This window comes from Xenopus laevis, chromosome 3S (genome assembly GCF_017654675.1).
Source record: "Xenopus laevis strain J_2021 chromosome 3S, Xenopus_laevis_v10.1, whole genome shotgun sequence".
Taxonomy (NCBI): domain Eukaryota; kingdom Metazoa; phylum Chordata; class Amphibia; order Anura; family Pipidae; genus Xenopus; species Xenopus laevis.
In genome coordinates, this window is record NC_054376.1 from 27,228,633 (window position 1) to 27,241,509 (window position 12,877).

Here is a 12,877-nt window from a genome sequence, read left to right on the forward strand (position 1 = left end):
TATTTCCAAAATGTTGGTAGGTATGAGGTGGCCATATATTATCAACACCCCCCTCCCCCACATTTTTTGGGCATTACCAGATTTTACCAATTTTCCATGATTTTTGATGAGTTGTGAACAAAAATCCAGTGTACGCACGTGCAGAACATTTCAGCAATGTTGGTGTGCATGTGAATAAATTTGCGAAACTGTGGTGGAAAGTTGAGCACACATCAGAATAGTCGCCAAGTAAAAATTGTTGCACCTCAAAATTATTCAGACACCCGTCGACTTTAATGCATTTGGACAAAATAGGCACTCATATAAAAATTGTCTAAATTGATGCGCGTCCCACTAAATGACACCCATTGACTTCGCGAATTTCGCGGGAATTTTTTGGCAAAACGTGACACATTCACCCATCACTATTCCAAATCAAAAAATCCTCCCACTCAGACCTGCCGAGATTGTACATAAGTAAATGGGAGAGGTCCCTATCCTATTTGCAAATTTCTGTGGTCTGCACTGGAATTATCTTGATAATCCAACTATTTTGGGATTTTCAGGCAAAAATACGGAAAAATTCGAACTTTTTAGCAGGGATGCACAGAATCCACTATTTTGGATTCGGCCAAACCCCCGAATCCTTCGTGAAAGATTCGACCGAATACCAAATCCTAATTTGCATATGCAAAGTAGGGGTGGGAAGGGAAAATAATTTTTTACTTCCTTGTTTTGTGACAAAAAGTCACACAATCTCCCTCCCCGGCCCTAATTTGCATATGCAAATTTTGATTCGGTTTAGCCAGGCAGAAGGATTCGGCAAATCCGAATTCTGCTGAAAAAGGCCGAATCACGAACCGAATCCTGGATTCTGTGCATCCCTACTTTTTAGTAAAAAGCCCAAAAATTAGGGTTGCCACCCGGCCAGTAGGATACCTGCCAAGGCCGGGGGCGGTATTATAAATTTACCAGCAATGTAGCTGCCGGTAAATTTGTAATACGCTTAAAAAGACTCCTCGGCCTGCCCCCAATCCCCTGGAACTTAACTTTTCTTTTGTTTCTTGGAAGTGTCCGTGGCGTGGCCCACCCCTTTTGACGTCACGACCCGCCTCTTTTGACACCACGGCCCATCCATTTTGACATCATGGTCCGCCCCTTTGTGGCCCACCCCCATCAGCCGGTAAAGAATTTTAGAAAAGGTGGCAACCCTACCGAAAATATTGAGTGGTTCGGGGAAAAAAATCAGAAAAAGCCACACCATTCGGATTTTTGCTCGATGCTATTGAGTTTTCCCGGATCCAATTGAAATCAAGCTTTTCTATTAATAAATAAGTTCAAGTCGTGGATTCTCATTTGGTCAGACTTTTTTTTATTTTCCAAAAAATCAGTTAACTTTGGATTTTGATAAATAAGCCCCTCAATGCGCATTAATGGTTTTGAGTCATTTTTTAGTGTATGACTTTAAACTATATTTTGTATCAAGGCTGCATTGATTTCCATAGAAAAACAGTAAAAGCAAGGCCAAAGCCTACAAATAAATCAAATCAAGTGTCACGTGATTAGAACATGTTGCAGTTGGTCAGTGGTTTAATAACCCGCCTCATTAGGAAAGCTGACTGTCCTCAGTATGCAACTGTATTTCTCTCTACCTCATGAAATTGTAAAATACGATTTCAATTATGGGAAGAAGCAGCAGAGGTAATAAGAAAAGTCAACACTAGAATAGGGTAAAAACACGCGCCATTGTAAACACCTCAGCCTGTCAGTTTACTATAAGCAGCCTAATGCGCGTCACCTACTCGCTTATTCCCGCCCTTGACCGCTGGGTGTCGCTGCGCCACCTCACTCGCGCATGACAATGAGAAGGATTGGCGTAAGCTTGTCTGGACGAAAGCGACTCTATGGTATCTTCCGAAGATGGCGGCGCCCGTGATGTCCGCATTGGGGAGGTTGCAGGTACAGTTGCGGGGGATATAGACTGGGAAATTGTAGGTGTGTTTTAGAGTAAAATCCTTTGCTGCTCAGGTTAGATAGAGGCGAGGATGACCTCCAGCGCAGATCCAATGGAAATCCTGGGTCACGGTCATCCTAGTAACGGCAAGTAAATGGTTGGGGCAGGGTCACCCAAGAGAACAGGAGGTATACACATGCAGAAGGGGATTTTTGAATGATTTAGGGTTTTATCCAGTGGCTCTACAGGTTGCAGTTTTTAACCATCTGGTTGCTAGGGTCCAAACGACCCTAGCAACCATGCATTGATTTAAATAAGAGACTGGAACATGAACAGGAGAGGCGATGAATAGAAAGAGGAGTAATAAAAAGTAACAATACATTTGTAGCCTTACAAAGTATTTGTGTTTTTTTTAGATGGGGCCAGTGACCCCCCATTTGAAAGCTGGAAGTCAGAAAAAGAAGGCAACTGATTTAAAAACTATTAAAAAAATATCACACTGAGCATATAAAAAATATTTAAAAAAAAAAATACTATTTGAACCATGTTCCATTTTGAATTGATGGATGAAGGGACTTCAAGTCGTTCTGCTCTGCTTTCTGTAGTCAGCGGTGAATAGATTTTCTGCAAAGCAGAATCCCCACAGACAGATTGGTTTCCTGTCAATCATCTGTACATCAGGTATAAACAGGGTTAAACTGGCCATAGACGCAAAGATCCGATCGTACAATCAGACTTTCCCATCTCCCGACCCTCCACTAACCATTCAGATCAAATAAAGTAGTAAAAGAACAGATCAGCCAAAGTTCTGCCCCTGACAGCAATCGTACGACAGTCTCCCTCTGAAAATAGTACAATCGGCAATACACGCAGAGATATTATCGGCAAGCGTCAGAAATGTTCTAACCTGTCCCATCGACCAAACAACCGATCTCCGCCAGACGAAAAATGTCGGGACTCTCCACACACAGTCCGAAAATCGTAGAAAATCCTCGATTCGTATGATCGGATCGTTGCGTCTATGGCCAGCTTTAGACTGAGCCAGTAGGGAAAAAAAACGGTGGGCCCCTGCCAGCCCAGACCTGCTCCCCCAGCTGCTCCTTAAAGGGGAACTAAAGTCTAAAATAGAATCAGGCTAGAAATGCTGTATTTTGTATACTAAATATAAACATGAACTTACTGCACCACAAGCCTAATCAAACAAATTATTTATGCTTTCAAAGTTGGCCACAGGGGGTCACCAACTTCCAACATCTTTGCAAGACTAAGACTATGCACATGCTCAGTGTGGTCTGGGCTGCTTTGGGATCGTCTTAAATTATCAAAACAGTTAATAATCAGAATATACAGACTGCACTGGGTCCTGTGTTGTCATGTAATCTAATGTGGATTTTATAGTTTTTGTATTGTTTAATACAAACTTTCTCCAACTCTGCAGAACCAGTGACTGCAATAAATTAATCCTCCAAATAGAATCCCAGTTTATCTGTTTAAATCTGGCTCCATGAGCTTTGTCCCTGCAGCTGAAGTTGGATTTTATTTCGGCTTTACAACCCATTTACTGTTTCCAATACAAATCTCGAAACGGTCGTTAACTGCTCTACAGGGAAACAAACAAAGCTGCTTGAGTTCTGCATGGCTGGGAAGAAAGGCGGGGACTCCCCCCTGCTGTTCATAAGTATGATTGTTTCCCTGCTCAGCAGTAAGGGACTGTTTGACAATTCCTATCCACAGCAGTAAATGAAGGGAGAATTTCACTGCATACAGTCAGGTTTCTTATAAAAATGGTACACATTTTTTAATTAAAGTTTATTGGAGATTTTTTTTCATTAAAGAAAGTAAAAATGTAATCTTATTTTTTTGCCTTTACATGCCCTTTAAAGAGCTGAATGCTCTGCGACATGCAGCGTGCAGAATGCTCTGTGTGCGTGCAGCGGGCCCAGGAATTGGGAGAACTGGAGGGGGGCCCCGGACCATAAACCCCATTTTGGCTGATTTGGCAGTTGAATAGAAACACTCTGCCTCATATTTTTGTGTAGCCCTTGGGAAAACCCCCATGGTGCACAGGTGCCTGAAATTAGCCCCCACTGTCTTCCTCTGAACTTGTGGCAGAGTTAGTACTCTCACTTTTTATTTAAAAAAAATTGAAACAATAACCAGCTATTTCATATCCCTTTCCTCTAGCCTGAAAGTCTGTGTCCTCATCCTAATCATTTGTTTGTATTCATCGTGTTTTAGGGTTTAATAAGAACAGAACGCTCACTGCTGACGCATGTTCAGAGTCGCTGCATTCAGACCACATCTGTCTGCCTAAAGGTAAATGTTTGACAATAGTTAGCACGTTTAAAACTCTTTCCTGTCCATAAAAACACATTTCCTAATGGTCCTGATTTACACAAGACAGTACCCAGTCTTAGTCCTGAAACGTGGGTGGTGTTTTGGATTGATTGATGATTTGAGTTGATTATATAAAACTGTGTAGTAGAACTAAAGCCTAAAGATTAATATGGTTAAAAATTATGTATTTTATATTCTGAATTACCCGGACCAGCCCAGATGTTAAGCAGCCTTATAACATCTATTGAAAGTGGTAATGAGTTGCTACACAGTACCAAAATTTAAAATGTAAAAAGGATGGCTGATCCCAATGTTATTAATAGGGAAAAAAGATAAATATATAGAAAGGCCGGTATTTTTTTCCAGAAAAGGTGGCAGCCCTAGGTGCAGGCTGTAAACCCATTGCAAACACCATAGATTATATACACTGAGCAGCACTCTAAAGAAATTTGCAAAAAGTTGATTGCAATGATTCAGGCTTAACCAAGCCTGTCCGTGGAACAAATAAATCAAACTTCTTACATGTTTCCCAGAGTGCTGCTAAGTGTATATCATTTATAGCAGCCATATATCAGGCCTTCAAAGCTGTCCCCTGCACTTTAGGAGAGAAATGCTTTCTGGCAGGCTGCTGTTTTTCCCTTCTCAATGTAACTGAATGTGTCTCAGTGAGACATGGGTTTTTACTATTGAGTGTTGTTCTTAGATCTACCAGGCAGCTGTTATCTTGTGTTAGGGAGCTGCTATCTAGTTACCTTCCCATTGTTCTTTTGTTTGGCTGCAGTACAGCAGTAAAGGGTGATCGAAGTTTATCAGAGCACAAGTCACATGACTTGGGGCAGCTGGGAAATTGACAATATGTCTAGCCCCATGTCAGATTTCAAAATTGAATATAAAAAAATCTGTTTGCTATTTTGAGAAATGGATTTCAGTGCAGAATTCTGCTGGAGCAGCACTATTAACTGATTCATTTTGAAAAAAAAATCTTTTCCCATGAAAGTATCCCTTTAATTACAAGTGCTACTGATCTGGCTAAATTAGCTACAAGCATAAGGAAACTAGAAGTGGTTGATGAATGCACATTCCATGGTCCCTTGTCTCATAAGTAATCCAGTATTTATGCAAGTACATGTATTAACAAAAATGTGAGCAACCAGTGCAAGGGGCAGAACCAGCTTTTTGTGGTCTAAAAGCCTGCACCTCTAGTCTGTGCCTTGTTAGACAGAAGGGAGCAAGTGGCTAACCTGTGCTCATTCTAGTACATTGCAAAGTAACTTGATTGGGCAGTGACGGAGGCTTTACATGCTGACTCCCCAATGCCTCCTGTTTTCTCAACACAGAATCCCTTTAAAGGAGAAGCAAACCCTCAAACGAATAGAAACCCCTCCATAGCCCCCCCCCTCCCTTTCCCCCCCCCCACAGGTGTTAATACCTGTAAATGCTTCGGGAGTCTTCAGTAAGTAAGCGGCATATTGGTGCTTGTGCAGTTGTAGCAATTTGCCGGTCCCGAACAACATGCTCTGAAAGCCACGGAAATTGCAGAAGGGACCCGAAGATTACCGAATCGCCGGAAGAAGGCGCCTGTGAGCTCCACTGCATTGACTCTGCATCGAGGGGTGATTAAAGCAGCCATCTTCTGGGTCTTTGTTAAGCTGACTGGGAGATCGGCAATTTCCGTCCATTTCGGCGCATGCACAGTTGTTGCAAACTGGCAAATTGCTCCAACTGCGTATGCGCCGCCATGCCGATCTCCCAATCAGAAAATACAATCGGATTTAAAGAAATTCAAGATGACCTTATGACTCCCCTTTAGAGGACTGCCAACATCATAGAATTGATATATTCGGATTTTGGTGTTTTCTGGCAGTGCGCACACTTTTTCCCTCTCTTTGGCTTTCATATCCATGGGGATTTTTATCACATCAGAATTATATACAGATCCTTAGAATAGGCAATAATAAAGATTACTAAATTGACTATAATTTAAAAAGCCATGGGGGGGGGGGAGGTTAACATTTTTCTAAGGGTGAACAAATAATTGCTGCTTTTTCCATAGAAAATTTAATTATTTATATTGGTTTGTGGCAGTTGAGCCCCTTTGGCTCATGGTACTCTGGATGTTTTCTGAACCAGCAGAGAAGTGCCCAAACCTGCCTGAGGATCCCGTCATTACACATAATGGAAACTGTCTCTGGAGGCGCCACTGGTTCTGGCTATTGCTGCACCAGTACAAAAATGCTGGTCTGACATAAACCCTAGCACACAAGTGACTACCGCGAAACAATGCACATGAAGAATGAAAACAGAAAAGTATTTATCTGAATAGACCTACCAGTCATTTCTTACTACGTTTTACTGCTCCTTGTTACTATAACTAACTTTATCTGTAACCAAAGCTCCAGTGCTTTCAGTTGGGCCAAACCTACATATTCATGGCCTGCCCCCAAAAGCCCTACAGGAACACATGCTGGTATTTTGTAAGAGGCATATTCTGAATTCTAGAAATAATGCAGAATTATTGAAAGTATTTCAGCTAGATTTATTTTCTGGTAATACTGTCCTTTTATGCGCTAGAATGACAAACTTATGCTAAGCTTATGTTTAACAAGGTAGGAGCGAAAGCATTGATTTATTACAGATCCCCCCACTTTTAAGCTCATTTAAAGAGACCCCTTGCATATTGTAGAGAGAGTCACTTTATTTAGTTGGGGATGCCTTATCGTAAGAACACTACAGTATCGATTATAAACATCACTCACATCTGCAAAGGGCACTTGAACTACTGATTTTGCAGGGTTACAGTAGTCTTGCTTAACGCAGAAAATATGCCCTTAGCACTTTGCTTTTCCATATCCATGGTTGGCCAGTATATCTCTTTAAAGGAACAGTTCAGTGTAAAAATACTGGGTAAATAGATAGTATGTGCAAAATAAAAAAATATTTTTAATATAGTTATTTAGCCAAAAATGTAATGTATAAAGGTTGGAGTGACTGGATGTCTAACATAACAGAACACTACTTCCTGCTTTTCAGCGTAAGCGGCTTAAAGGGGGACCACATGGGACATAACTGTTCAGTGAATTTGCAATTGATCCTTAGCATTCAGCTCTGATTCAAAAGCAACAGTTATGATCCATGTGGCCCTCCCCCAAGTCACTGATTGGTTACTGTCTTGGTAACCAATCAGTGGAAACCTAGAGAGCTACGTAGCAGGAAGTAGTGTTCTGGCTATTATGTTAGACATCCAGTCACTACAGTCTTTATACATTACATTTTTGGCTAACTAACTGTATTAGAAACATTTTATATTTTGCACAGCCTATCTATTTATCCAGTTTTTATTGTTACACTGAACTGTTCCTTTAAAATCTCCCTTTGTAATTTTCCTTTGCAGAACCGAGCTGCCCGAGTGCGAGTGGGTAAAGGTGACAAGCCTGTGACTTATGAAGCGGCTCATCCTCCACATTACATTGCACATAGAAAAGGCTGGTTGTCTCAGCACACAGGTGAGTGGGTCCTTGCTGTACTGACTGGAGGGTTAACAAAAAGCTCCTCCTCCCTGCTGTGGCTTAATGCAACGGCACATATTTCATGGGGGTAGTGTTGCCACCCGGCCAGTATTTTCCTGGCCTAGACGGTAAAACACCTGCAGGGGCTGGTATTACAAATTTACCGGCAATGTAGCTGCCGGTAAATTTGTAAAATCCTTAAAAAGACCCTTTGCCCACCCCCCAATCCCCTGTAAACGTAGCTTTTATCCTCCGTTTGGAAATCGGCGTGTCGTGGCTCCACATCTTTTACATCATATCACTGCCCCCTTTTTCCGTCACACTCTGCCCCTTTTTGTACCCGCCCCAACTGGTAAAAAATTTTGCAAAAGGTGGCAACCCTACATGGGGGAGTCCTGTTGGACCCCATGTCAGTGGGGAGAGTCCAAATAATGGAATGATAAAGGGCTGCGGTCTGGAGTATCGTTCAAGTTTTGCTGTTGGGGATTGTGTTCAAGTGTGCTCTATAGTTGGGCAAATGTTTTTAATTGGGGGCTGCATTTTACTTAGTGGTGGCTTTGTAACAGAATTAGTGTGCTAAATCCATTCTACCTTCTGCGATGCACAATCATTTCTCTCCCTAGTAAGGCTGTCACTGGTTAAAAGAAAAGGTTAAAACAAAGTAAGCTTTATCAGAAAGGTCTATATAAATACACCAGTAAACCCTCAGAAATCCAGTGTCAAAAGAAACACTGGATTTCTTTCCTTCTATTGTGTACACGTGGGCTTCTGTCAGATTAAACCTCCAAGGCTTGGGCTTGAGCATGCTCAGTTTGCTCGTCTTTCTCCCTCCTCCCGTCCCTGCAGTAATCTGAGCCCAGAGCTATGAGTGAGCAGAGAGAGACACTAAAGCAGGAAGTGATGTCACACCAAGCTTATATGGCAGCTGCTATCCTATAAAAACAAAAAGTTTATAGAGCTGTCTACAATGGTATGGCAAAGCATTCTACAGAATAAATATAGCGATCTAACATGCATTAATGCGGCTAATCTATTGGCAATAATCTGCCTGAACGAATTGTCAGAATGGTAATCATCTGCCATGCTGCATTGTTTCAAAAGTGAGAAACAGCAGTGCAGAGAACAGAAAGTTGAGTTTAAATCACATACAGCATTTAAAAAAATTGTATGTACATTGGAAAGTTTGAAATTATGGCTGGAGGACCCCTTCTCATCATTAGGCTTGTCTGCCTTTCCAGGTAACTTGGATGGAGAGGGTGGAGCAGCAGAGCGCACCATAGAAGACGTCTTCATCCGCAGGTTTATATTTGGCACATTCCATGGCTGCCTGGCTAACGAGATTGTGATCAAGCGTCGCGCCAATCTCCTGATCATCTGCGCTATCTTTATACGCAAGATGCCCACACAGAAGTTCTACTTCCTGATTGGCTACACAGAAACTCTTCTCTCCTTTTTGTACAAATGCCCTGTTAAATTGGAGGTGCAGACGGTGGAGGAAAAAGTCATCTATAAATACCTGTAGTCGCAAGGCAAAGAATAAGGTGGCGGCACCGTTTCCCTGGCATCTTGTCTGCTGAATACAGAATGACTTTTCTTATGTACAGTGAAGCATCCTCATTGTTGCAACATTTGCTTGGTGTTAGAATTGTACATTGTGTTAGAGCAGGAACAGGAAGCTTTGCTTTTGTACCTCCAACCAACGTCCAGAAGCTGCACAATGTGTTAAAGTAGCATATCATGAATATTCAGTGCTTAATTAAAAACATCTCTGCTTACAAACATAAGTCTGAAACTATTGTATCTGTCATGGGGCTCAGACAAGAATGATACATGAGGGGAATTCACAAAAGTGGTGATATTGAGACTAAACAAAAGTGGAAATAAAGATGTCGGATTTACCACCAAATTCAAGAACCTCTATCTCCACTTTTATGATTTTGTCATTCCCACAACGTTTTCACAACATTTTTCTTGAATTTGGAATTTCAGGGGAGGGGGTTTATTTCAACTAGGAAAATGATACATCATTTTATTTTTAGGATAACCTGGGCTTTCTAAATCTGCCTAGAACTTGCTAAAACTAGCACGTGTGAGTTAAAAACTTTTTACACATCGTATTGCATAAAAAACACTGTTTTGTTTAATCATTTTCACTCAGTGAGGCAACTTCGGGCGACTATAGAAAACGCATCGCCGCGTCTGCTTTAGCGCAGGCGACTTTTCATTGTAGCCTATGGGGAAAAACGATGAGGCAGTTCGGGGAGATAGTCGCTTAAAAGACGAGGCAATTAGTCGCCAGGCGACAAAATCTCCCCGAATCTCCTCGTGAACTAGCCCTTAAGCAAAACGTTCAGCAAACAATTCTATATTTGTTACAGTTGAAAACAAATACACAAGTCCATCGTGTTCAACCCAGAGTCAATATAGACACACCACAATAAGAAAAGATGCTTTACCAGAAAATAGGGTTGCACCGAATCCACAATTTTGGATTCTGTCGAATCCTTCATGAAAAAGATTAGGCTAAATACGGAACCAAATCCTAATTTGCATATGCAAATTAGGGACAGTAAGGGGATAAAGTGGGGTAAACATTTTTACTTCCTTGTTATGTGACATAATTACGTGATTTTCCTTCCAACCCCTAATTTGGATATGCAAATTGGGATTCCGATACGGTTTGGCCAGGCACAAGGATTTATAAAAGTATGAGGTTAGAAGGAGCACACTGAAATCCAAAATCAGAGGTCCTAGTCCAACCAACCTCCAGAAGATGCACAATGTGTTTAAGTAACATATCATGAATATTCAGTGCTTAATTAAAAACATCTCTGCTTACATCTCTCTACAGAGGCATTCAGAGTCTCAAAGGTTGTAAAGCTCAAAAATCAAAAGGATTGCACACTGTCATAAAAATTAAGTTTTATTACATCAAAAAAGGTTACAAAAATCATTGCAAAACAAATCTCATTAGCCCAACGCGTTTCGACCAAAGCATGGTCTTCCTCAGGGGCAATCAAAATGAAAATAAAAGAGAAAGGGCCCTTTTATTTTGATTTCCCCTGCTGAGGAAGACCATGCTTTGGTCGAAACGCGTTGGGCTAATGAGATTTGTTTTGCTATGATTTTTGTAACTATTTTTTGTTGTAATAAAACTATTTTTTGGTAAACATCTTTCCTTATTGCGGTGTGTCTATATGCACTCAGGGTCATTTGGAGATGGTTGAACATGGTGGACTTGTGTATTTGTTTTCAACTGTAACAAATGTAGAACTGTATGGATTTTGATAGCACAGTATCCAATTACAGCGTGCAATCCTTTTGATTTTGGAGGCACAAGGATTTCACCTAATCCTGATGAAAAAGACAGAATCCTGGGTAAATCGCGAACAAAATCCAAGATTCGGCACATCCCTACTAGAAAACAAAGCCCAAAGGCTAATGTTTTAAACCACAGCAGCCCAATGAGCCATGCATTTTATTTATAAGCATTCATTCATTGCTGCCTGTTTCATACCATCCTCACAGAACAGTAAGACACAGGCAAACAAAGAGGCTCTTGCTGTTTAGACTGGAATTTAGATTCAAAAAGGGGTAAGTAGGGATCGGAGTGGACCAGAAAGGCAAAATATAGAGGCCAGAGTAGTCAGAGCTGTAAGTGACAACTCACTGTTGATTTATTTTGTTCTCCAGCCCTAGGGATGAGTGACCTCTGGGAACCAGACAACTGGAAAGCACATGTCTGTTGTCTTACATTCTAAACACCCCATTCAATTGGGCTACATTCCACTCCTTTTCCTGTGGCCCTTTATCTGCCTGCGACTTCTTTAGAATTATATTTCATCCGAGTTCATGTCACATTGGTTTCAGAGGCTTTCTAACTTATCTACATAAAACTGCTGCTGCTGCCCAGGGTCAATTTCTTCCAAGTTTAACTGAAACGACTTTAGGAAAGACTCACAAGTGGGGTGTTCGTCGTTAAAGGGAAAGTAAAGTCTAAAATAGAATAAGGCTAGAAATGCTGTATTTTGTATACTAAACATAAACGAATTTACTGCACCACAAGCCTAAACAAATGATTTATGCTTTCAAAGTTGGCCACAGGGGGTCACCATCTTGTAACTTTGTTATACAGCTTTGCAAGACCAAGACTGTGCACATGCTCAGTGTGGTCTGGGCTGCTTAGGGATCATCTTAAATGATCAAAACAGCACAAGTCAAATAATATCTGCCAGAAGCCGATACAGCAAGACTGATTAATCAGAATAGGCAGACTGGGTCCTGTATTGTCATGTAATCTAATGTGGATTTTATAGTTTTTGTATTGTTTAATACAAACTTTCTCCAACTCTGCAGAACCAGTGGCTGCAGAAAGATAATCCTCCAACTAAAATCCCAGTTTATCTGTTTAAATCTGGCTCCATGATCTTTGTCCCTGCAGCTGGAGTTGGAAACAGTTAATGGGTTGTAAAGCCAAAATAAAATCCAATACGAATCTCTACAGTCACCGACTGCTCTACAGGGAAACAAACAAAGCTGCTTGAGTTCTGCATGGCTGGGAAGGCAGCCCCCCCCCTGCTGTTCATAAGTATGATTGTTTCCCTGCTCAGCAGTTAGGGACCGTCTGACAATTCCTATCCACAGCAGTAAATGAAGGGAAAATTTCACGGCACACAGTCAGGTTTCTTATAAAAACGGTATACATTTTTTAATAGTATATTCTTCTTCATTAAAGAAAGTAAAAATTGGATTTTATTTATTTGCCTTTACATGCCCTTTAAGATTTGCTTTGACATGCATGTTTTACGCGAGATGTTAGGGGCAGCTATGCACAAAAGATCATTTTTCTTCACCATAAGGACTATATGCTGACTTTACACACAAGGGAAAACGGGGAATCTCAGATTTGGGTCACTGACTCAGGTTAGAGGGGGAAGCTGAAGGTCCATAAAGTGTACAAATTATTTAGTGCAACGATATACATTTTTTGTTAGATTGTGTAGGGAACCAGGCAGTTACACATTGAAACAAAGGCAAAGTCATCCTCCAATCAGTTCTTAAAAAAAGCAGAATTTACATGTCTGAAGAACTAGAGAGGTGT

General features: G+C 41.1%; 1 protein-coding gene across 1 annotated transcript; it reads left to right on the plus strand.

The window, feature by feature from the left end:
• Window positions 1-1,878: 1,878 nt before the first annotated feature.
• Window positions 1,879-9,555, plus strand: mrps24.S (mitochondrial ribosomal protein S24 S homeolog). The gene is made up of 4 exons (NM_001091090.1): window positions 1,879-1,938; window positions 4,172-4,249; window positions 7,662-7,773; window positions 9,015-9,555. Exons 1-4 carry the CDS (start codon window positions 1,900-1,902, stop codon window positions 9,296-9,298), a joined length of 513 nt encoding a protein of 170 aa, NP_001084559.1. The 5' UTR covers window positions 1,879-1,899; the 3' UTR covers window positions 9,299-9,555.
• Window positions 9,556-12,877: the final 3,322 nt, after the last annotated feature.

Coding starts and splice junctions, on each gene's coding strand:
- mrps24.S (NM_001091090.1), top strand. CDS start 1,900: ATGGCGGCGCCCGTGATGTCCGCATTGGGGAGGTTGCAG. Junction 1,939..4,171: donor CCGCATTGGGGAGGTTGCAG/GTACAGTTGCGG, acceptor ATCGTGTTTTAG/GGTTTAATAAGAACAGAACG. Junction 4,250..7,661: donor CCACATCTGTCTGCCTAAAG/GTAAATGTTTGA, acceptor TTTCCTTTGCAG/AACCGAGCTGCCCGAGTGCG.